The sequence below is a fragment of the Ylistrum balloti genome, unplaced genomic scaffold (genome assembly GCF_031769215.1).
Source record: "Ylistrum balloti isolate Yb309-2 unplaced genomic scaffold, AGI_CSIRO_Ybal_v1 Utg369808, whole genome shotgun sequence".
NCBI classification, from domain to species: Eukaryota; Metazoa; Mollusca; class Bivalvia; order Pectinida; family Pectinidae; genus Ylistrum; species Ylistrum balloti.
In genome coordinates, this window is record NW_026781982.1 from 1,845,747 (window position 1) to 1,870,357 (window position 24,611).

At 36.6% G+C, this 24,611-nt stretch overlaps 2 protein-coding genes across 2 annotated transcripts in view; both read left to right on the forward strand.

Annotated features, from left to right (window-relative positions):
• Nucleotides 1–6,606, forward strand: part of LOC132544736 (glutamate receptor 2-like) — a 59,736-nt gene extending 53,130 nt beyond the window's left edge. Inside the window, exons 15-18 of the mRNA XM_060208386.1 lie at nt 1,990–2,098; nt 4,419–4,553; nt 5,168–5,308; nt 5,938–6,606. Of these exons, the coding sequence (XP_060064369.1) occupies nt 1,990–2,098; nt 4,419–4,553; nt 5,168–5,308; nt 5,938–6,009 (457 nt within the window). The 3' untranslated portion in view covers nt 6,010–6,606. The remainder of the gene's footprint in view (nt 1–1,989; nt 2,099–4,418; nt 4,554–5,167; nt 5,309–5,937) is intronic.
• A 9,974-nt stretch (nt 6,607–16,580) lies between these two features.
• Nucleotides 16,581–23,980, forward strand: LOC132544735 (methylmalonic aciduria type A protein, mitochondrial-like). Its single transcript, XM_060208385.1, has 7 exons — nt 16,581–16,636; nt 18,244–18,806; nt 19,097–19,219; nt 20,135–20,305; nt 21,000–21,086; nt 22,240–22,388; nt 23,625–23,980. Exons 2-7 carry the CDS (start codon nt 18,275–18,277, stop codon nt 23,910–23,912), a joined length of 1,350 nt encoding a protein of 449 aa, XP_060064368.1. The 5' UTR covers nt 16,581–16,636; nt 18,244–18,274; the 3' UTR covers nt 23,913–23,980.
• Nucleotides 23,981–24,611: the final 631 nt, after the last annotated feature.

Consider the following 24,611-nt stretch of genomic DNA (forward strand, 5'->3'; position numbering starts at 1 on the left):
TTTATAATCATTTGCACTGTAAGCGATGAAGGTAATAAATAAACAAAAACCATACGAAAGGAACAGCATGTACTGTGTGTTGTTCGTTTGGTGTTTAATTAACTTGTCTAGATCCATAATTCCAAGATGTCGCATTTTAATTTGCTCTGACTGTTTGACACTGGTATCGGTTGTTTTCGTTGTTTTTAACATGAATGGTTTGTGAGATACTCAGTAGCACATCCATTTTCGCCGTTATATTAAAAATAATCTTGTGAAGATATCATGCTTCCTCCAAGCTTCGTTGATTTAGAATTTGAATTAAGATTCTGTGGAAAAGTCGATATTTTCCTTGTGGCTTCAATAAATTTGCTAATCTTATTTTACTCAATTTTATCATGTTTGAATAAAACAAAGAAATAGACTGCGTGACAAGAATGACAAAAGACTCTAAAAGAACATGATATTTTAGTATTAAGTCAGTTCATTGATTACATCAGTCTTCTATTTAATCTTTATCGGCCGCTCGTATACAAAAAACAGGAATGATGAGAAGAAATGTACTTAAATAAAACTTATTACCGACCCTTGTGACCGTGTGTGTAGATTATGTACATATATTGAAATGTGTAATAGTTACACAGTTGGTAAACGTTATATCTCATTTATCAACAACAAGCAGAAAAAGTACAAACCAGTCTATACTAACGAATTCTCTTTATGTTCCCAGAATCAAAACATGTGCACTGTTTGTGAACTTTTTAAAATACCGGAACTATACTATACCTACTATACCTACAAGTGTATATTGCATGTACCTTTATGTTAAGTAGTATTATCTATGTGTTCATCGAAGCCATCTTATATCATGAGTACTTTGACATCAAACAGATAAAGTATGAAAGATTGGCGAAAAAACGATTATTTCAGATCCAGAAATGCTGTGAACTTTCAACAATTGTTCAAATCGTTTCTAAGACATTTTTAGCAGTGATGCAACGATGAATTCATCAGCTGTTATCATTTTGGATATCGTGGGTCTTGGATCGTTGTCGATATTAAATAGACCGATGGTGGTCGGTTAGGACAATAGTTTTGTCTTCAGAAACAATTTTCGTATGAAAAAGTTTTAATTTATAAGAAAGAAATAATGGTTGGTTGTTTTTTTGAATATATTAACTAGATTCCATGTAAGATCTATGTCTATGCACAAAAATGATCTAGAGAAATGATTTTACATGATATTCCATCCTAATAAGGGCCTTGAACATTTCATGTTTTATGTGTATACAACCATCTTGTCTTATACATGTGTATTTAGTGCAGTATGAGAAAAAGACATGTTTTATTGAAATGTTTGATAAACATATGCATATATATGTGTGTGAATTATGTTTATCAGTTAGCTTTATAAATTGAATGTTAAATCTAAAAAAAAATCACTTCGCAAATATTATTGTCATTGAAGGTGCTGTAGGTACTAATGTTTTATTCGAATGGTTGTAAAATGTTGTATCTGAGTCCTTTCATGTCTCCTTCAAAGTTACTGTCGAGGCTTTTATTTTCGAGAGGTTCAATTTTTCACTATTTTAAAATCGCGTAAAAAAGATACCTTGAACATGCAAAAATAATCTTTGAAAAATGGGTTTTGGTTGAAACTTTTTGTGATCCGCAGAAATTCGAACCATCGAAAAGAGAAACATTTTTATAGTATTTGTTACATACTCTGTTCTTAGATAAACATTCGTGCGAATATTTACATGTATATTGTATTTTAATCAGAAGAGATCTAGTGACTTATATTCGTAAGTTTTAGATAAATGTGTGATTAATTCGTATATCAAATGATGAAAATTGTAATGCTTAAATTTGTTTTAAATAACTTCAACAGTAGATTCAAATTTGTATTTGTAATGCATTTGCTTAGTTCGTGTATTTCACGTTTTACTGTAAAACTACTGAAGTTAATATCCGTATACTGCACCCTGTTTGGTCATTTATTGATTTCAGGGATGATGTCAATTTAAAAGTGTTGACAATGAAAGAAAATGGTTTCTTGCACAAACTACAACAAAAGTGGTGGCAGGACAAGAGTCAGTGTACTCAGGACGGTAACAAGGTAGGTCACTATCGGTGCTTCAGTGTACTCAAGACGGTAACAAGGTAGGTCACTATCGGTGGGATGTCGGTAAGAGATGCTTCAGTGTACTCAGGACGGTAACAAGGTAGGTCACTATCGGTGGGGTGTGGGTAAGAGATTCTACAGTGTACTCATGACGGTAACAAGGTAGGTCACTATCGGTGGGGTGTCGGTAAGAGTTTCTACAGTGTACTCAGGACGGTAACAAGGTAGGTCACTATCGGTGGGTGTCCGTAAGAGACGGTAACAAGGTAGGTCACTATCGGTGGGGTGTGGGTAAGAGATTCTACAATGTACTCAGGACGGTAACAAGGTAGGTCACTATCGGTGGGGTGTGGGTAAGAGACGGTAACAAGGTAGGTCACTATCGGTGGGGTGTGGGTAAGAGACGGTAACAAGGTAGGTCACTATCGGTGGGGTGTGGGTAAGAGACGGTAACAAGGTAGGTCACTATCGGTGGGGTGTGGGTAAGAGACGGTAACAAGGTAGGTCACTATCGGTGGGGTGTGGGTAAGAGACGGTAACAAGGTAGGTCACTATCGGTGGGGTGTGGGTAAGAGAACGTAACAACGAACGTCACTAACCCTGTGTAGTGGGTAAGAGACGGTAACAAGGTAGGTCACTACGGTGGGGTGTGGGTAAGAGATAACAAGGTGGGGTGTGGGTAAGAGACGGTAACAAGGTGTACTATCGGTGGGGTGTGGGTAAGAGACGGTAACAAGGTAGGTCACTATCGGTGGGGTGTGGGTAAGAGACGGTAACAAGGTAGGTCACTATCGGTGGGGTGTGGGTAAGAGACGGTAACAAGGTAGGTCACTATCGGTGGAGTGTCGGTAAGAGACGGTAAGAGACGGTAACAAGGTAGGTCACTATCGGTGGAGTGTCGGTAAGAGACGGTAACAAGGTAGGTCACTATCGGTGGGGTGTGGGTAAGAGATTCTTCAGTGTACTCAGGACGGTAACAAGGTAGGTCACTATCGGTAGGATGTGGGTAAGAGACGGTAACAAGGTAGGTCACTATCGGTGGTGTGTGGGTAAGAGACGGTAACAAGGTAGGTCACTATCGGTGGTGTGTGTGTAAGAGATGCTTCAGTGTACTCAAGACGGTAACAAGGTAGGTCACTATCGGTGGGGTGTCGGTAAGAGAGAATCTCGATTTCTGCAGGACGTTGTGTCGTCTCTTAAGTATTGAGAAGTATGAATAGATTTGGCTATAATTCTTTTGGCAATCAAAAAAATGAAAAAATAAAAATTCTAATGAAACGAAGAAGTATTATGGATACTTCCATCCGAGCCAACAAGAGTGATTTATATAAGTTGGAAAACCTTGTAAAATAAATAAATTTTATTATTATTAAATTAGAATGGTCCCTACAATTAATTCTCTATGCATTGTTTGTTTGCAGAATGAGAACGCATGTAGCATGCACTATAGTTGTACTTAAATGAGAAATTCATAACTTTAGATCAATCTTATTTCTCTTCTTTTTGATGTTGCTGAACATTCCTGGTCTAAGTGACAACTTTTTGTTGTTGCCGAGGAAATACAGTATACCAGTCCGTGTCAGTGTAATACTTCCGGTCTAAGGGACATAATCGCTATTTCTGAAGTGTCATACATTATGTAATAATACGTATTTGTGACAACATATAGGAAAATGACAATAGTGACAACTTCAGAAAGCCGTTATTTCGACTTAAAATCGATAAATTGTGGGCATAAGTAAAAAAAGGCAAGATTTACGGGTCTTTGAATTAGTTTAAGGAGATACACTTTTGGTATGGTGAATAGGCAATCATGTTGTCTTTTTTTCATAACACTGATATAAACTATGCCATATATACGTATATCTATACGTATAATGTGACGATCTCTAAGTGAGAGCAAGGTAAACTAATATTTCTTTCGTTCGGTCATGTTTAATATCGCAATATGGAAGTTTCTAGGTTTAGCAGAACTTCAAAACCTTAACCTTTCAACTATAATTGTATTTTCCAGTATCGTATTGGGAGTCTAATAAAGCAGGAATTTTGACCGAAATATTGTAAGCTAATTTCAGAATCGCTTCTGAAAACGCGATATTTAAATAGTAGTAAAGCAATAGAAATATTCTGTTTACATCTGTGTAATAATTGATTTGTAACATAAGTATTGAAGTTGTGGTGACAGAAAAACAAAATGGTTGAAATAATGGTAAAATATAAGCAACTTACTTTTAATGTCAACTCTTCCGTGGTACCTATATAAACATGATCTTGGTGAGTATGTTTTAATGGACGTAGTATTAATTAATTACAGGGATCGTCTGGGAAGAAGTCGCTGTCACTTAGCAACGTAGCCGGAGTATTCTATATTCTGATTGGCGGATTAGTTAGCGCCGTCATCTTAGGAGCCATAGAGTTTGGCATGAAAAGACTTCGCCTTGTTCCAAAGGTATTGGTTTTCTGTCATATTAAGAAATTATATTAATTATTATTATTACGCTATATTGAGCGTACCCTTATTGGGGCGATAGTGAGCGTTCCCCTGTAGGGAGTGATAGTGAGCGTTCCCCTGTAGGGACGATAGGGAGCGTCCCCCTGTAGTTAGCGCTAGTGAGCGTTCCCCTGTAGTGAGCGATAGTGAGCGTTCCCCTGTAGGGAGTGATAGTGATCGTTCCCCTGTAGGGACGATAGTGAGCGTACCCTAATTGGGGCGATAGTGAGCGTACCCCTGTAGGGACGATAGTGAGTGTTCCCCTGTATGGGGTGATAGTGAGCGTACCTCCGCCAAGAGCGATATTGCGCTTACATTTGTAGAGAGCAAAATTAAGCGAAGGGAGCTATAGTGGGCGTTCCCTTGTAGGGAGCGATAATGAGCTTAACCTTGTTTGGAGCAAAAGTGAGCGTACACGTGTAGTGAGTGATAGTGAGTGTAACCCCGGTAGGAGCGATAGTGAGCGAAATCCCTTTAGGGAGCGATAGAGAGCGTAACCCCGAGGGCATCGAGGATAAAAAAAACAATAAAGCTCACTGACTGATAAGTGTCATGTTCTATCTTATTCACAGCCTGCCTACATGAAAGGTACAGAAACGGCTACGTCACTCATAGACACACCTTCAGAACGCGAAAATGGTGACGTCAATGAATATGCCGCCCCTCCTCCTCATTATCCAGCTGATTTCTCCCAGGACAAAAGTGTAAGAACGGTAAGTCTTTATAACTAAAAATCAAATAAAATATCAGCGGTGTGAACTAAGGCATAGAAAACTGAAGTTTGTTCAATAATCTAAAAAATGGTGATATTGGCCAACTAAGGGTAATGGAGAGGTAGATTTAATTGATATCCTATCACTAAACACTGAATTAAAAACATCTACAGTGTGCGATTTACTATAGGGTTAAGAGCGAGTTTACCTGATAAGACTGTATGTATTGTATCTGATTGAAAAAGGTATCAGAAGTAGGAAAGGGAAAGCTGATCAGTTCGTGAGTAATATCAAGGTATATATATACAACTGACTACGTGGATCCTTTCCTTATTCATCGTCACATGGATAAGTTATATATATATGTTTATATTGAATGACAGAATCTAGTAATTAATATCCACGGTATGGTCCAATATTGGTACTGGATCCTAACAAACTGTATCATGTGTGACATGTGTTATGAATCAACTTTAATACTATGTGTTAAAATATGACAAAAGTGTATATCTGGAAAATAACAGTTAGACTTATACAGTCGGAGATCAATACTTGTAGTGCTAGGACAGACATATCAGATGGCAGGGTAAATAATATGATGATTGTCTTTTTTTTTTATCTAATTTCAGTTTACATATGGTACGCCTCAGTTAATTGGATTTGAAGCACTGGATGATAGAAATACGCATACCGATGTTTGATTTCAACTGATATCGTCAACACAATACAGTCACGTTAGTTTGGACAGCAATCAACACAAATTCGTGATAACAATGACAGCACGATGAGCACTAATTTATCAGTCTTAATTGTCATGGTGTGTTTCAGATTATCATATTCCGGAAAAGGAAAGTGGGCCGAATATTGGTGTGATATAATTATTGTATAATGACGTCACAAGTCTTTCACATTACGTCATTTTCACGTTTTAATATCATGATGGTTTATTGGTTGCAATCTTTTTCCTGACAATACTTTTTGTTCCATTTAAACAAAATATTCGACATAGTAAAATCGTTTATGTATTAATTTCCTAGATAATCTATCCACGGTGAATCATTTAAAATCTGTATAATTTTGTCACGTGATTGCCTTCTTAATTTTTGCATATAATAGGTGAAATATAGATTATTGTGACGTCACATTCACATGACATTGTGATGTAACAACGGAAACCATAGATATAGAGCGGGCATGACCTAGAGTTTGACAAGAAATGACAGTTTTCTACAATATTGAAAAGTCGATCATGTACTAAAATAGGTATTAAATTCGTGACCATATGATACTCACCAAAGGTTGGCTTAAATGAAAAAAAAAAAAAAAAAAAAAAAAAAAAAAAAAAAAAAAAAAAAAAATAAAAAAAAAAATAAAACAAAACAAAAACAAAACTGAAGTCTCAGACTTCTTTCAAAAATTCTCATTTCAAATGAAAACTGATGTAAGATGCTATACTTATTACTGATCCAGTCACACATGTACTATTTCCGTGTATATGTGACCAGTATGATGTTCTTTAGAGCGTTTTTCATTGGCTGTCAGATATCGATTGTGATGTAAGGATATTGACAATGACGTTACATCATCAACTGAAATTGGAGTATTGTACTCGGATAAGAGAACTGATTATTAGACGAAAACCAAAAGGATGATAAATTGTTTTGAAGTGCATATAGAGTCCGATTAAAAAAAGTGACGTAATGTGATAGGCGTGACGTCATGTCATTATGTATATAGATATTCTGGAACACAAGGAAGACAGGACAATCAATGCAATATGTCTTCCATGTATCAAGTCATGCCTGCCCAACTGCTATCAGCACATTAGCCAAAATATTTACATAGTTTTAAATTCTGCATCACCAAGGGATACGATATAACTTAAAGAACGAAATGAAATACAAGGGAAGCACTTGTATTTCGGAACATTTCCTTCAGGTTGGTAATGTCAATAGAATAGAAGTTCTTATAACACAAACAATAGAAGATCAGAGTGTGATGATGACTACACGGTCACCTTATAGCTCTTATACCACAACCAGTAGAAGGTTAGAGTGTGATGATGACTACACAGTCACCTTATAGCTCTTATACCACAACCAGTAGAAGGTTAGAGTGTGACGATGACTACACGGTCACCTTATAGCTCTTATACCACAACCAGTAGAAGGTTAGAGTGTGATGATGACTACACGGTCACCTTATAGCTCTTATACCACAACCAGTAGAAGGTTAGAGTGTGACGATGACTACACGGTCACCTTATAGCTCTTATACCACAACCAGTAGAAGGTTAGAGTGTGACGATGACTACACGGTCACCTTATAGCTCTTATACCACAACCAGTAGAAGGTTAGAGTGTGATGATGACTACACGGTCACCTTATAGCTCTTATACCACAACCAGTAGAAGGTTAGAGTGTGATGATGACTACACGGTCACCTTATAGCTCTTATACCACAACCAGTAGAAGGTTAGAGTGTGATGATGACTACACGGTCACCTTATAGCTCTTATACCACAACCAGTAGAAGGTTAGAGTGTGACGATGACTACACAGTCACATGTCACAGTCAGACAAATGACCAATGCGGAGCGTACTAGCACTGACGTACGTAGTGTATGAGATCTACACGGTCACCTCCATCAGACAAATGACCAGCGTGGAGTGTACTAACACTGGCGTACGTAGTGTACGGGATGGCGGGGAGTCGACCAGTTTTTCCTGCTGGTTGTGTTATAAGAACATCTATTCTATTGAAATTCGAGGGATTTTGTATATCATAAAGTTCTGGTTGGCAACAGATATTAGGAGTTACTGAATATGTTCTATTTGTATGTAAGTAGAAACATTACTGAAACACACACATAATGCTGTATTTACCATTGAATGGCATCGGTGTGGTGTAACCTTAGCAATGTCAGTTGTGTTTTATTTACAAACTCCTAAACTGTCAACATCGCAGAAATATTGCATGCGATGTTAACAAATTGAGATTTATGTCCGTATGTAACCAGGTAATTGAAAAAGATCAAACATAACCATTGACCTGCGTTTAGTTGACATTTATGGGCAGTATGAATGCCAACTGGACATACATACATTTGATATGAAACTTTTACTTAATTCACTTTTTTTATTATCCACTTGACAATTATATTACCAATAAATGCCAAGCGAAATCAGTTCAATGCTTAAATCTCAAACAGCCATACCACAAAACATTAATGTAGACTTGTACTTTTTTATTTAAACAAATCGTCATATTCGTCCCTAACATCAGATGAAGTACCGACACAAGTCTGTATGTTCGGCAAGTTCTACCGAATGTTTAAAACATTATCTAACATACCAATAATATCACTGTCTTATTGAACTTCTGTTGAACTTGAATTTCTGTACTTCTGTATGACTGCATGATATGATGTACATGACACAGTTACAGTATTTTTCATTTTAATTAGACAGTGGTACGTACAATTTGTGAGTTGAAAATTTTTTTTTAACAAAACGAAGATACAATGCCAATTTTCGTACACGTAGAAGCATATTTTCGGACAGAATTGAAAAATTTTTATCGGCATTCTTGTCCTTCATGTTTTAATGACGTCTCATCACAAGGGATGCAATGACGTCACACAAGTGATACTTTTTGGCGCCATTATGCCGTCACAGTTGAAACGATAAAGACGTAAAACCAATAGATAATCTGACACGGACATAGTATTTATCTATTTATTTTCTATTTCTTTATTCATTTTGCGTTGTCAATCAATTAAGATAACATTAATACTGTAACATAGAAGTTCTTCGATAGTAATAGTAACAGAAGGAGAGATACATTTGAATTGTAATAATGATGGAGAGATACACGTGAATTGTGATAATGAAGGAGAGATACACTTGAATTGTAATAGTAACAGGTGTAGAGACACATTGAATTGTGATATTAATCGAGTAAGAGATAACCCGAGGTGGATTATAGAAATTAGCATGGAGAATATTAGCACTTATTGAAACATACACAACAGTAAATCAGGATTTGAAATCGATTTCATAAACTGCTTCCGACCACAATCATGAAGTATTAAGAATAAATATTGCGTTAGTTTAAACAGGTTAGAAAGATACTACCTAATGGTGATGTACCTACAAGAACAATGCATGAGAGAGTTTTCGTCTAAGGAACGAAATGTTTATATAACTTTGATTGTGAGAATGAGAAAAATATTGTAGTACTGCATCAAGAGTTTTCTTTTTAAATTTTAAGATGAGTTTTAGTTATTTGTTTAGTAGTACAGAATGTTGAGGAAATCATACCTTACATGATGCTCATTCCTAAATCAACACCAGACAAGTAGAACTATTCCGGCGGAAGATGTCTACACCTAGCGGGTAGTTTGGATAATGAGAGAAAGTAATTAATATAATAACGATACATCGAATGCTTAATTACATTTTATTATATACCATAAAACAATGCCAGTCTCTGTCATATATACCAACATGATCACTTGTATATACTGACATGTTATACATAACATTAAACTATTTATACTCAATTATTAACTCTGATTAAAGGTCTTAATTAACTACGATGCTGTCTACATCAATTAATTAATCAATTAAGAGAGTATCGTTGTGAATTGATATCTGTAACCTGTATGTTATACTACATCAAAATGTTACCATATAAATATGTTAGAAAGAATTTTATTTCTTTTTGTCATTTTTTATCCATCGGAAACAATTTACTACAACAGTCAAAGACATTGCATTGTTAAACATTGTATTATAATTTATTTAAGTTGTAACACGACATCTGATTGGTCAACGATAACTTTTTTTATTGGGGGGCGGGGGGGGGGTTGTAGGAGGGAGGGTCATACAGACAAATAGGGGGACAGAATGTCAAACTATAATACAGGTGGAGAAATCAACATATGGGTCTCGATTGTTCAAAGGTTACTGAAAGCTAAGCAGTGATAAGTGAAACATTCAAAATATCGCAGGTGACAAAATTATAAGTTTCAAAACAAAATTATCACTCAGAAATCTGCAGCTGTGGAGTGATAACGAATGTTCCCAATCTCGTTTCACATATTTGAACGTTTTCAATTATCACTGGTTATTTTAAGCAGCGTTTGAAGACAAGGACCTGGTGTTCTGGAGGGGTCAACGTCTTCTTTTTCATCCCCGAAACCGTAAGTCATGTATAAGTGAGTCAGTCCAAACGATAAATGTCATGTTCTCAAAATGCAGTTAGCAATAACGGAAACACCAGACATACTAACGAATACCAAACACTTTCAACTTTATATTGCATCATTACTATTACAATTAGGACTGGGATTGTAACAACACAACCAACTGGCCGACAGACAGATCAACTTGTATAATACGATATCGGCTAAATCTGGAACAAATTGTTGCATATCAAAATTTTCTGTGGAAGCAGGTTTTTCTGGAAAATTTGCAAAGTGGTAATAGAAATCATTGTGCTCCACACACAGCTAGCGGAGGATGTTATGACAAGAGAGAAGAGTCAATCAAAACATAGGTTTCCGATTTCTGGTTGGTATATCAATTTGGTTGCTGTTAATTTAGTCCAGTGGAGAGGATTACTTAAGATTCTGTACTGGAAATAAAAACCTAACGATATACATGTTGAATGATACAAGATCGCTTTATGGTATGGTCTGTTAAGCAATGTGTTTAAACAATAACATTAACAAAACCAAAAAAATACTTATATATGAAACTATGGTAAACTAACAATTAAAGAAAGATTTACACAGAGATTCTTGCAAAAGTACAAAAAAATCCAGATCATGTGTTCTAGAAGAGTAAGTGTCTTTTGCTTCATCGACGACACCCGTGATGTGAATCTTTTCAATTCAAGTAAGTTATGTCGCGTTCCCAAATGAAAACTGTAAACAAAAACGGAATCACAAGGAATACATAAAACTATCGAACACACCAGGAACACTTACAACCACCAAACACACCAGGCACACTTACAACCATCGAACACACCAGGAACACTTACAACCATCGAACACACCAGGAACACTTACAACCATCAAACACACCAGGAACACTTACAACCATCAGGAAACACACCAGGAACACTTACAACCATCAAACACACCAGGAACACTTACAACCATCGAACACACCAGGAACACTTACAACCATCAAACACACCAGGAACACTTACAACCATCAAACACACCAGGAACACTTACAACCATCAAACACACCAGGAACATACAACCATCAAACACACCAGGAACACTTACAACCATCAAACACACCAGGAACACTTACAACCATCAAACACACCAGGAACACTTACAACCATCAAACACACCAGGAACACTTACAACCATCAAACACACCAGGAACACTTACAACCATCAAACACTTACAACAATCAAACACTTACAACCATCAAACACACCAGGAACACTTACAACCATCAAACACACCAGGAACACTTACAACCACAAACACACCAGGAACACTTCAAACACACCAGGAACACTTACAACCATCAAACACACCAGGAACACTTACAACCATCAAACACACCAGGAACACTTACAACCATCAAACACACCAGGAACACTTACAACCATCGAACACACCAGGAACACTTACAACCATCGAACACACCAGGAACACTTACAACCATCAAACACACCAGGAACACTTACAACCATCAAACACACCAGGAACACTTACAACCATCAAACACACCAGGAACACTTACAACCATCAAACACACCAGGAACACTTACAACCATCAAACACACCAGGAACACTTACAACCATCAAACACACCAGGAACACTTACAACCATCAAACACACCAGGAACACTTACAACCATCAAACACACCAGGAACACTTACAACCATCAAACACACCAGGAACACTTACAACCATCAAACACACCAGGAACACTTACAACCATCAAACACACCAGGAACACTTACAACCATCGAACACACCAGGAACACTTACAACCATCAAACACACCAGGAACACTTACAACCATCAAACACACCAGGAACACTTACAACCATCAAACACACCAGGAACACTTACAACCATCAAACACACCAGGAACACTTACAACCATCGAACACACCAGGAACACTTACAACCATCAAACACACCAGGAACACTTACAAACCATCGAACACACTACCACGAAAACACCAGGAATACTTACAACCATCAAACACACCAGGAACACTTACAGCCATCAAACACACCAGGAACACTTACAACCATCAAACACACCAGGAACACTTACAACCATCAAACACTTACAACCATCAAACACACCAGGAACACTTACAACCATCAAACACACCAGGAACACTTACAACCATCAAACACACCAGGAACACTTACAACCATCAAACACACCAGGAACACTTACAACCATCAAACACACCAGGAACACTTACAACCATCAAACACAACAGGAACACTTACAACCATCAAACACACCAGGAACACTTACAACCATCAACACACAGGAACACTTACAACCATCAAACACACCAGGAACACTTACAACCATCAAACCATCAATCACACCAGGAACACTTACAACCATCAAACACACCAGGAACACTTACAACCATCAAACACACCAGGAACACTTACAACCATCAAACACACCAGGAACACTTACAACCATCGAAAACACCAGGAACACTTACAACCATCAAACACACCAGGAACACTTACAACCATCAAACACACCAGGAACACTTACAACCATCAAACACACCAGGAACACTTACAACCATCAAACACACCAGGAACACTTACAACCATCAAACACACCAGGCACACTTACAACCATCAAACACACCAGGAACACTTACAACCATCAAACACACCAGGAACACTTACAACCATCAAAAACACTTACAACCATAAAACACTTACACCAGGAACACTTACAACCATCAAACACACCAGGAACACTTACAACCATCAAACACACCAGGAACACTTACAACCATCAAACACACCAGGAACACATCAAACACACCAGGAACACTTACAACCATCAAACACACCAGGAACACTTACAACCATCAAACACACCAGGAACACTTACAACCATCAAACACATCAGGAACACTTACAACCATCAAACACACCAGGAACACTTACAACCATCAAACACACCAGGAACACTTACAACCATCAAACACATCAGGAACACTTACAACCATCAAACACACCAGGAACACTTACAACCATCAAACACACCAGGAACACTTACAACCATCAAACACACCAGGAACACTTACAACCATCAAAAACACCAGGAACACTTACAACCATCAAACACACCAGGAACACTTACAACCATCAAACACACCAGGAACACTTACAACCATCAAACACACCAGGAACACTTACAACCATCAAACACACCAGGAACACTTACAACCATCAAACACACCAGGAACACTTACAACCATCAAACACACCAGGAACACTTACAACCATCAAACACTTACAACCATCAAACACTTACAACCATCAAACACACCAGGCACACTTACAACCACCAAACACACCAGGCACACTTACAACCATCAAACACACCAGGAACACTTACAACCATCAAACACACCAGGAACACTTACAACCATCAAACACACCAGGAACACTTAAAACCATCAAACACACGAGGAACTCTTACAACCATCAAACACACCATGAACTCTTACAACCACAATCACACCAGGAACCCTTACAACCATTAAACTCACCAGGAACTCTTACAACCATCAAACACTTACAACCATCAAGCACACCAGGAATACTTACAACCATAAACACACAACCATCAAACACACCAGGAACACTTACAACCATCAAACACACCAGGAACACTTACAACCATCAAACACACCAGGAACACTTACAACCATCAAACACACCAGGAACACTTACAACCATCAAACACTTACAACCATCAAACACACCAGGAACACTTACAACCATCAAACACACCAGGAACACTTACAACCATCAAACACACCAGGAACACTTACAACCATCAAACACACCAGGAACACTTACAACCATCAAACACACCAGGAACACTTACAACCATCAAACACACCAGGAATACTTAAAACCCTCAAACACACGAGGAACTCTTACAACCATCAAACACACCAGGAACACTTACAACCATCAAACACTTACAACCATCGAACACACCAGAAACTCTTACAGCCATCAAACACTTACAACCATCAAACACACCAGGAACACTTACAACCATCAAACACACCAGGAACACTTACAACCATCAAACACACCAGGAACACTTACAACCATCAAACACACCAGGAACACTTACAACCATCAAACACATCAGGAACACTTACAACCACACCAGGCAACCATTAAACACACCAGGAACACTTACAACCATCGAAAACACCAGGAACACTTACAACCATCAAACACACCAGGAACACTTACAACCATCAAACACACCAGGAACACTTACAACCATCAAACACACCAGGAACACTTACAACCATCAAACACACCAGGAACACTTACAACCATCAAACACACCAGGAACACTTACAACCATCAAACACACCAGGAACACTTACAACCATCAAACACACCAGGAACACTTACAACCATCAAACACTTACAACCATCAAACACACCAGGAATACTTACAACCATCAAACACACCAGGAACACTTACAACCATCAAACACACCAGGAATACTTACAACCATCAAACACACCAGGAACACTTACAACCATCAAACACACCAGGAACACTTACAACCATCAAACACTTACAACCATCAAACACACCAGGAACACTTACAACCATCAAACACACCAGGAACACTTACAACCATCAAACACTTACAACCATCAAACACACCAGGAACACTTACAACCATCAAACACACCAGGAACACTTACAACCATCAAACACTTACAACCATCAAACAATTACAACCATCGAACACACCAGGAACTCTTACAACCATCAAACACACCAGGAACACTTACAACCATCAAACACACCAGGAACTCTTACAACCATCAAACACACCAGGAACACTTACAACCATCAAACACTTACAACCATCAAGCACACCAGGAATACCTACAACCATCAAACACACGAGGAATACTTACAACCATAAACACACCAGGAATACTTACAACCATCAAACACACCAGGAACACTTACAACCATCAAACACACCAGGAACACTTACAACCATCAAACACTTACAACCATCAAACACTTACAACCATCAAACACACCAGGAATACTTACAACCATCAAACACACCAGGAATACTTACAACCATCAAACACACCAGGAACACTTACAACCATCAAACACACCAGGAACACTTACAACCATCAAACACTTACAACCACCAAACACGCCCGGAAATAGAACATTTCTTAATAAAATAACTATAGCATTCATCGACATGCGTCTCTCGAAACCCTGTGTTCTAAGTTTTTTTGCTGACATCTCGCACGAAAATCGTGATCTTGGGACCAGGCTCTTTAATATCGATTCAATATTGACATGCCACATATAATAATTTTGGGATGCGAGAATTTTTGTCCTGTTGAGATGGAAAAATCACGACAGTGGAATTAAACTTATCACAGCTTGATGGAAAACTGTCCTTTTTGGTTCGTTGTTGGAAAAGATCGAGATGAAAAAGATAACGAAGAGTCTGTCGTGTTCTTGATTTCCAACTTTGGCGGGTATATACGTATACGACTGACACGGCGGCCAATAAATTTCGTATTCTTAAAGCCTCTGTGTTTGAATACAAACACAATAAATTAGGTAATTAAAAAAAATAAACAAATAAAATATCGAGAAATGGATTGAAATGGATATGTTTAAAAACCTTAAAAGTGAATCTGATATCCTGTTCGTGAATCTTGGTAACTTTCTGTATTAAAGTAAATGAAACTAAAAAGTCCTGATTTCCTCTGGTTGCTTATATTGTAAATGTCGCTGTTATGGATATCCACCTAAATAATTAAAGGGTATTCACGTTTAGACAGTGTCTACTTCACATTAGGAATTTAGATACATGATATGCAGATACGGAATTAAACTGAACATCGAACCTTAACTCGATTGATCACGTCATTCCGGAATATTGTTTTACCGCTCCGAACGTTAGTTTGACGAGCTCTTCCGGTAAGATTGCTGGAGTGTCGATCACTTGACATTCGGGAAGAAAATATCGACCTCAAAATTCGTATGTATTTAAAATTGCATTTCCATGACAACATCTTTCACAATTAATTCGTTAAAACATCCTGTTTGTAGCATGGTATGTTTTGATTAACTAAACCAGTGGTGTTCGGGACAAACACGTTTAGAAGGCGAAGGAGGAGTTACATCGAATGGTACAATTAGAGACTTGCTAAAGAGAATTTCCCTTACCGCGATAGGTAGAGTAGTGGACCAGTAAGCCGTGAGTCGTGGGTCCAATGCCCGGAGAAGGCAAATGTACATTGCTCCATTTTGTTACATTGAATTTTATAATCTGACTTTATAACCTATTAGTAAATGCTGTTACAACAGTACCACATATTTACTGGTGAACCTGAGTGCATTTTCTCCTCAAATGAGGTCAATAACGCATGAAAACAAATTATAGCATGTATTGTGCTTGGTTTTAAAAAATACAACTCGTATAGACTGTATTTTTAGTTGACGTACAGTTACAATAGTCTGATCACAACAATCGAAACGTGTGGGAACTGTAGTCATGTCTCTTCAAACTCAAGAGTCAAAACTTATCTTCGGGAGTCGAAACAAAAGACAAAGGTGTACTCGAATGCCCAATCACATAATCTGGTGCTTAAAATGACTTCTACTGTTAATAGGTTGTGAAGCAACAATGAACTACAACCTCCCTCTCCCCTGTTCATCCATACCTGTGTTACCACAGAAATTGCTTTTACAAGTTTTAATTTTATGCACTTTTGAAATTGAAACAACAGGCAGGATGGCAATATCTTTTAAGTTGGACCTGGATTTAAATAATGGTTTGTACACTACATAAACATGGCTTACCAATTTATATATATAAAAAAACTAGATCATATGTTTTCAGTTTTTTGTAATTAAAATGTGGCTTATGAAATTAATATCTCATTCTTAACAAGAAAAATGCTGTTGTGTGCTGTTATTTCTTTTGTAATATGAGGAAAGTTCTAACTCTACTACATTTTTGTTGTGTTTATTGCTGTGCTTTCTGTTTTTACTGACAACTGCTTCAGATTGTTAGATCATCAAAAATTAAATGAAAGGGAAAGTAACTCTGTTTATGAGATTAACTCATTGCTGAGAGCTAAAATCTGACACTGATTTTGGAATCATTTTTCAACAAAAATTTATGTGAACCTTTATTTTTTGTTTTTATTTAAGATAATTCATCAACTGCTGTAGTTTCTCTTTGCATTTCCTTTCATGTTTGAATTGGAAATCAAAATTAAGATCTTGAGAGAAATTAAAATGAACAGAAGATATGGACGGAAGAAGTGTTCCAGAACAACTCGTCCTAATCAGGATCTAATACATTATATGAATAATTTGTACAAAATAGTACGTAATCACCTTCTGATTTAAAACAGGGCTTTTCTATTCAACACAGAAAGTACATAAATCTGTAAAGCTGATACTTTAAGAAACCACGGGAAATTTTTCAATTTGATTGAAATTGATTTTTAAAGTCATTGCCTCATTAAATTTTCTAATTTTTACCATTACTCAGCATGTTGTAAGTTTCTGGCTGCATAAAATTTACTTTCATCTTCAAATCCTTTTTTGAGAATTATGTGTTTGAAAATGTTGCAGGTGATGTCTCAGGAGGATCTTTAGGTTCAGAATGATTGTTGCTGGCGTACAGAAAGGTTTCATGTTTCCATGGAGACAATATCATGTGACATGTATCATTAAACCAATGACTTGTGTTCGTCAATTTATTAAACCTGCCTGCACCACAAAGAATTTTGAAATACACTCTTCACATGCTGAGCTATCACAAGGGCAATCACAATCAATAAGATGCTGTAAAGGCTATAGGAAAAAATTGTATCTTGATGTAAGAAATTCCAGTTCTTTCAAATTTTGTTATGGAAACTACAACCGACCAAAGACTTTGTTCGATCATTTCAATGTTAGAAATGTGTATCCATCTCAGAACCATAGACACCTGAGTACCACAAAAGGGTACAGCTACGATGTTGACATTCTCTACCATGGCTTACGAAACAATGATCGAGGCTGTCTGGCTCGTGCCATTACTCTGGTGGAGTCTGCAAATCAAACTAAGAAACTACAGGCAAAAAAACTCTTGAATCTTATACTACAGGAAAATGCAAAATGCCTCGGGAACACCACTTCATCATTTAGAATAGGTAAGTATAATAAGTCGTCAGATCTTTAAACAAAATTTTCTTTTTCATCAAGATAGAAATAAAATGTTGATTTCTGCATTTTGAACTCTTAGTAGCCCTTTTAAATATGCTGAAGTTTACGCTGCACTTTGCAGAAGTTTTTCTTCCAGGGACGGAAAGCAAAGTGAAATTTCTCAAAATTTCAACTAAATGTTTTGTCCAGAGGTCCAGCTTATTTAATCTACATATTTAAAAGAAAGAAAAAAAACATAGCAGCATGTTTGCAATTTATTAATCATATTGTTATACAGGCCTATCAGGCCCTCCTGGAGCTGGTAAAAGTACCTTTATAGAAGTGTTTGGAACCTACTTAACAAATCAAGGACACAGGGTAGCAGTGTTGGCTGTGGACCCGTCCTCCGCACACACTGGAGGTAAGAGACTCAGAGACTTCATCATACAGTTGTAGCCTTTTGATGAGGTCAATAAATAGTTTCACTAACCTGGTAATATTGACAAAGAAACAAGTCTCAGCCAGTATTCTTTATGATGTTTAATAATACTAGTAATACTATTGTATTAAAATGACATTTTCTTTGATGCAGGTCAAATTAGAATTAGAAAAAGAAAAATGAAACCTGAATCATTTGTGTAGTTTCCTAAGTTTATCAACATGATAAAATTTCCTTGGAGTATAGGATTCACTGTGGTGGGGACAACACATTCTTGGCATATAATTTCACATTCATTGAGAAGAATGTACTGTCTTGTTGAAGATAAAATTTATAGAGAAAATGTGTTTTATAACTTTCACAATGCAGTTAACAATTTTGTTTTAAATTGTGTTTTATAACATCCAAAGGAATGATTATTTTGTTTCAATACAATAAAATGACTGTCAAATTTTTGTATTTTGTATTCAAATATGTTTGTGGATAACCTAATCTGTATATATACCTAGTATTCAAGAGTTTGTCTGACCAAATTCAGAGTAATTGCCCTTTGTTCAGTTTGACACTGACCATTGACCAGGTATGATAGCTTACTGATTGAATGTTATTAGTGCAGTGTTTAGTAGCAGACAACTTTATATCACATGGTATTACAATAAACAAAGTATATGAACCACGTCTTTCATTGAACTTGACGTGTATCGGGTAGATTAAGTTAGCTTGTTCTTGTTGACATTTTCCTGGTCGCTAATCATCTTGTTTTGTCTCATGATTGTTGAGGTATAGTTCTTATTCTGATCATTCTAAATCACTCAAGAGTTGGATGGTTTCAGCATAAAGAATGATAATCACAATTTGTTCCAGGTTGAAACGTCTGCTCTTGTGTATTTTATACAGGTAGTCTTCTCGGTGACAAGACACGAATGCCTGAGTTGTCAGTTAACAGGAATGCCTATATCCGTCCATCACCTGCTCGAGGTGTACTTGGAGGTGTTACTAGGACGACTAATGAGGCAATACTTGTGTGCGAGGCAGCTGGATATGACATCATTCTCATAGAAACAATAGGTTTGTATCTTGTATATGTTCACATCACTTGTTACACCAATATTGTTTAAATGTGTCTAGACAACCATGTCAAAAGGAGTTAATTAAGCATCATATTATCCTTGTATGGTATGTTTGCTTACAAATGGGGCCACAGTGGGTGAGTAGTGATGGAGGCTGGCTGTCTTTTATCATTAGCCCCCTACCACTGGCTCAAGGCCTACATGGGGCAGCCATCAGGTACTTTGTTTTAGTTCTATAGTTTTCCTTCATGAGTGACTCCACCACACAAATGTGACACGTCCTAATGGCCCTGATAATTAATAGAAAGCAACAAGAAACCAAACCTGAAATTGCCTGCAAAACTTCGTCATTGGTAATGACATTGTCATTTGTAACAAACATATACATGACAGTCCAGTGGTTATATTTACAATCCTTGTCAATAACTTTATGTTAACTAGAATGAGATTCTTTATCACTATTGTGATCCATCACATGGAACATCTGTTCTGATTGTAAGGCCTTCCACAACATTGATGCTATCATGTTTGCACATTCGCCTTTATTTATTGTGCCTCAGTTTATATTGTAGAAATTGCCCTGTAAATTTACTTGGTAAATATGTTGTCTTGAATTCATTGTTAGACCACTGGTTATAGGGTTTATATTTTAGATGTCTTTTATCAATAAGTGCATATTTATTTTTTCTCAGGTGTGGGGCAGTCAGAGTTTGTCGTCGCTGATATGGTTGACATGTTTTGTCTTCTCATTCCTCCGGCTGGTGGTGATGAGCTACAAGGTTAGGATTCATTTTACTTCTACCATTGACAAGCCTCTATAATATGTTTACTATCTACCATTGACAAGCCTCTATAATATGTTTACTATTAGGGCCCCGCATCGCGATGCGACAAGCCTCTATAATATGTTTACTATTAATCACCTTGTCATTGAAGCCTCTATAATATCTTTACTATTACCATTGACAAGCCTCTATAATATCTTTACTATTACCATTGACAAACCTCTATGACAAGCCTCTATAATATCTTTACTATTACCATTGATCCATATATCTGTCCATCTGTCCATTTTCATTGGATTTTGATGAAAGTTGCTTTCAACACTTGACACCTGTCCATATATTTCTTAATATTAAGAAACTCAATCATAAGGGGTAGGTATTATGCGGGGCCCTTCCTCGACATTGGTCTAGTATGTTTACTATTACCATTGACAAGCCTCTATAATATGTTTACTATTACCATTGACAAGCCTCTATAATATCTTTACTATCACCATTGACAAGCCTCTATAATATCTTTACTTCTACCATTGACAAGCCTCTATAATATGTTTACTATTACCATTGACAAGCCTCTATAATGTCTTTACTTCTACCATTGACAAGCCTCTATAATATGTTTTCTATTACCATTGACAAGCCTCTATAATATGTTTACTATTACCATTGACAAGCCTCTATAATGTCTTTACTTTTACCATTGACAAGCCTCTATAATATCTTTACTATCACCATTGACAAGCCTCTATAATACCTTTACTTCTACCATTGACAAGCCTCTATAATATCTCCACTTTTGCTAGTGTTGATTTCACTTCTTGTCTTCAGGTTACAGCCCTCTCCTGTTACTATTGTGTAACGTCACCAAAGCTATTAAATGATGTCATCTATATCATAGAAAAATCATCACTCCCCTACAAATGTGATGAAGGAAAAACACACTCCTGGAATTTGTCAAGATAGAAATAGAACCCTGGTCTCCGGCATGACAATCCATACTAAATGCATCATTTTGTTATGGCCATTTAGAACACAAATGAAATATCCAAATGGTTTTGAAAAATTAAATTATCTTGTTAGCAGACTATGCTTTCCTGACACAACTTCTGTTGATTTTATGTTTCCTTTTTTTTGTCATTATTTTAAGGTATAAAGAAAGGAATTGTGGAGAAGGCAGATTTGGTTGTTGTAAATAAATCAGATGGAGATTTTGTGCGTGCTGCTCGTCTTATACAAGCTGAATACATCAGCGCTCTCAAATTCATGCGACAAAGATCTCCAAACTGGAAACCTAAGGTAATCCCAGGTTTTAAAAGGAAACAAAGATTGTTTACCATACTGTCTTTGAAGAGATAAAAGGGAGATCATTGAGCATAAAATTTTATATAAATTTATGTTGGAATGTTGTGTGCATGTTGCCAGAGAATTGACTCAAGTCAATTGGACGGTGCCCGGTGACGGGCAGAGTCATGGAGACGATGAACCATCATCATCATGGATGTTGTGTACTTTAATATGTGTTGTTGTCAATGCTTTGTTTATTATAACAGATTCAGTATAAACTGTACTTCTATTTTTCTTCTTATAAATTTTTTCATAAATAACTTACCAAATGGAAGTTAAAAGGAAGCCACTTATGTAAAACTGTCTCCAAAATCATGTTAGTGTGTATGGCTTTAAATTGTCCATGTGATTATATTCAGGTCTGCATCTTTAATGTTACCTAATAACGTGAAAACATAATACAAAACATGGCCTGATCATATGGTTATCTCACCCATCTGTTAATGTAAATCAGTTTTTGATACTGTCTGGGTTGGTACATATGTAAAAAAAACTGCTGTTTTCCACATTTGTCAAACATCACTCAAAATGTTTTGAATATGCCCCTTTCACATCTAAATCATTACATAATTATACAAAAATGGTCTGTTTTTTCTGCAATTCTGCCTCTTTATGCCGAATCCTAAAATTGATCTAACTAGGTAACTATCGGGTCAGCAGCTTTAGTTATAAATACTCGGAATCAAGCTGTGTTTGTCAATTTTCTATCATGTTTGTTTCTTTTCTTGACCACTTATTCATTTATAGATATTTTTCTGGGTATTTTAGACAATAAGGCCATTTTGGTGGGGGTAGAGTTATGCCCCTGTTAAGAAAATTATAATGACAAAATGGTGTCCTATTAACAAATTTTTTCATCCAAAGTCTTTGATCTGCAATCCTGCAATTTCTATGGGAGTGATACCCCTTCTTTATAATCCTTATATCCTTCCATACATTATCTAGATAATGATACTTGTAAATTCATGGAAGACGGAATTATTTAAATATTTTTGTTTTCATCCCTTAATCATAATGTATACAATGTATAAGAGCTTACTTTATTGAGGGAATTTTAAAGAGGAGATGTTAGATAATTTCATGGCAGTGTAACAGCTATTGATTAGCTTAGCTATTGATTAGCGTATTCAGGTTCCAGTTTATTTAGGTTCCAGTTTATTCAGGTTCCAGTTTATTTTTCCCCAACAGGTGATGAGGGTATCCTCACTACGTAATGAAGGTATTGAGGACCTGTGGACAAAGATGGACACATTTAAAAACACAATGATAGATTCTAAGGAGTTCACCAACAAAAGACAGATGCAGAAACAAAGATGGATGTGGAATCACATACACGACAATATCATGGATTTGTTTCGATCTCACAAGTTGGTGAAATGTAAAATCTCGGATGTTGAGAGACAAGTTGTTGATGGTGTCATATCTCCTGGTGCAGCTGCTGATCTGCTTTTACAGGAGTTTATAAAAGAGAGATGATGAACTAGTCATAATACTTCAAAGCTCTTATGTGATAATATGATAATGTTATTAAATGTGATATTTTTCTTGAATGTGTTCTGTTTTTTCTGTCTTTTTTTCCACTGTTCAAAAATGATATGGATAAATTTTGAAAAAGTTACAACAAAATTGGAACTATAAAAAATCCACATTTCTACTAATCAATATTTGGTTTAGACATTGTAAAAGAATTGGACCAGTACAATGTACCTAAAAGGGACTAGTTGTCATATACAAATTTTTCCAAGATCCAAATTTAACATACAATGTTAATGTTTTTAGTGACTTGTAATTTATAAATCAAATGAGGTGTAGTTTTTGTGTCGCCTGCCAAAGGCAACATTTAGGTGGTACTGTGTCAACGGCATCATTGTCATCCAACACAAAGGTGTTTTCACAATAATTTTAGTTCAATTTAGCTGATCAAGATCAAACTTCATACAGTACTTCCTTACCAAAAGCTTTGGATTACTTTTCATGTTCAAAAGTCGGAGGTCAAGGTCACCATTACTGTATAAATAGGTTTATTTTAGTCCGACATCTTGAGTATACTTTGGACGATCTACCTCAAACTTCATACAGAGCTTCCTTATCAAAAGTGCTACCTTATGATTGCTTTTGAGGTTCAAAGGTCAACAGTCGAGGACAGTTTTCATGTATTGGAAATAGGTTTTCATG

Coding starts and splice junctions, on each gene's coding strand:
- LOC132544735 (XM_060208385.1), top strand. CDS start 18,275: ATGATTGTTGCTGGCGTACAGAAAGGTTTCATGTTTCCATGGAGACAA. Junction 20,306..20,999: donor CATTCTCATAGAAACAATAG/GTTTGTATCTTG, acceptor ATTTTTTCTCAG/GTGTGGGGCAGTCAGAGTTT. Junction 21,087..22,239: donor TGGTGGTGATGAGCTACAAG/GTTAGGATTCAT, acceptor CATTATTTTAAG/GTATAAAGAAAGGAATTGTG.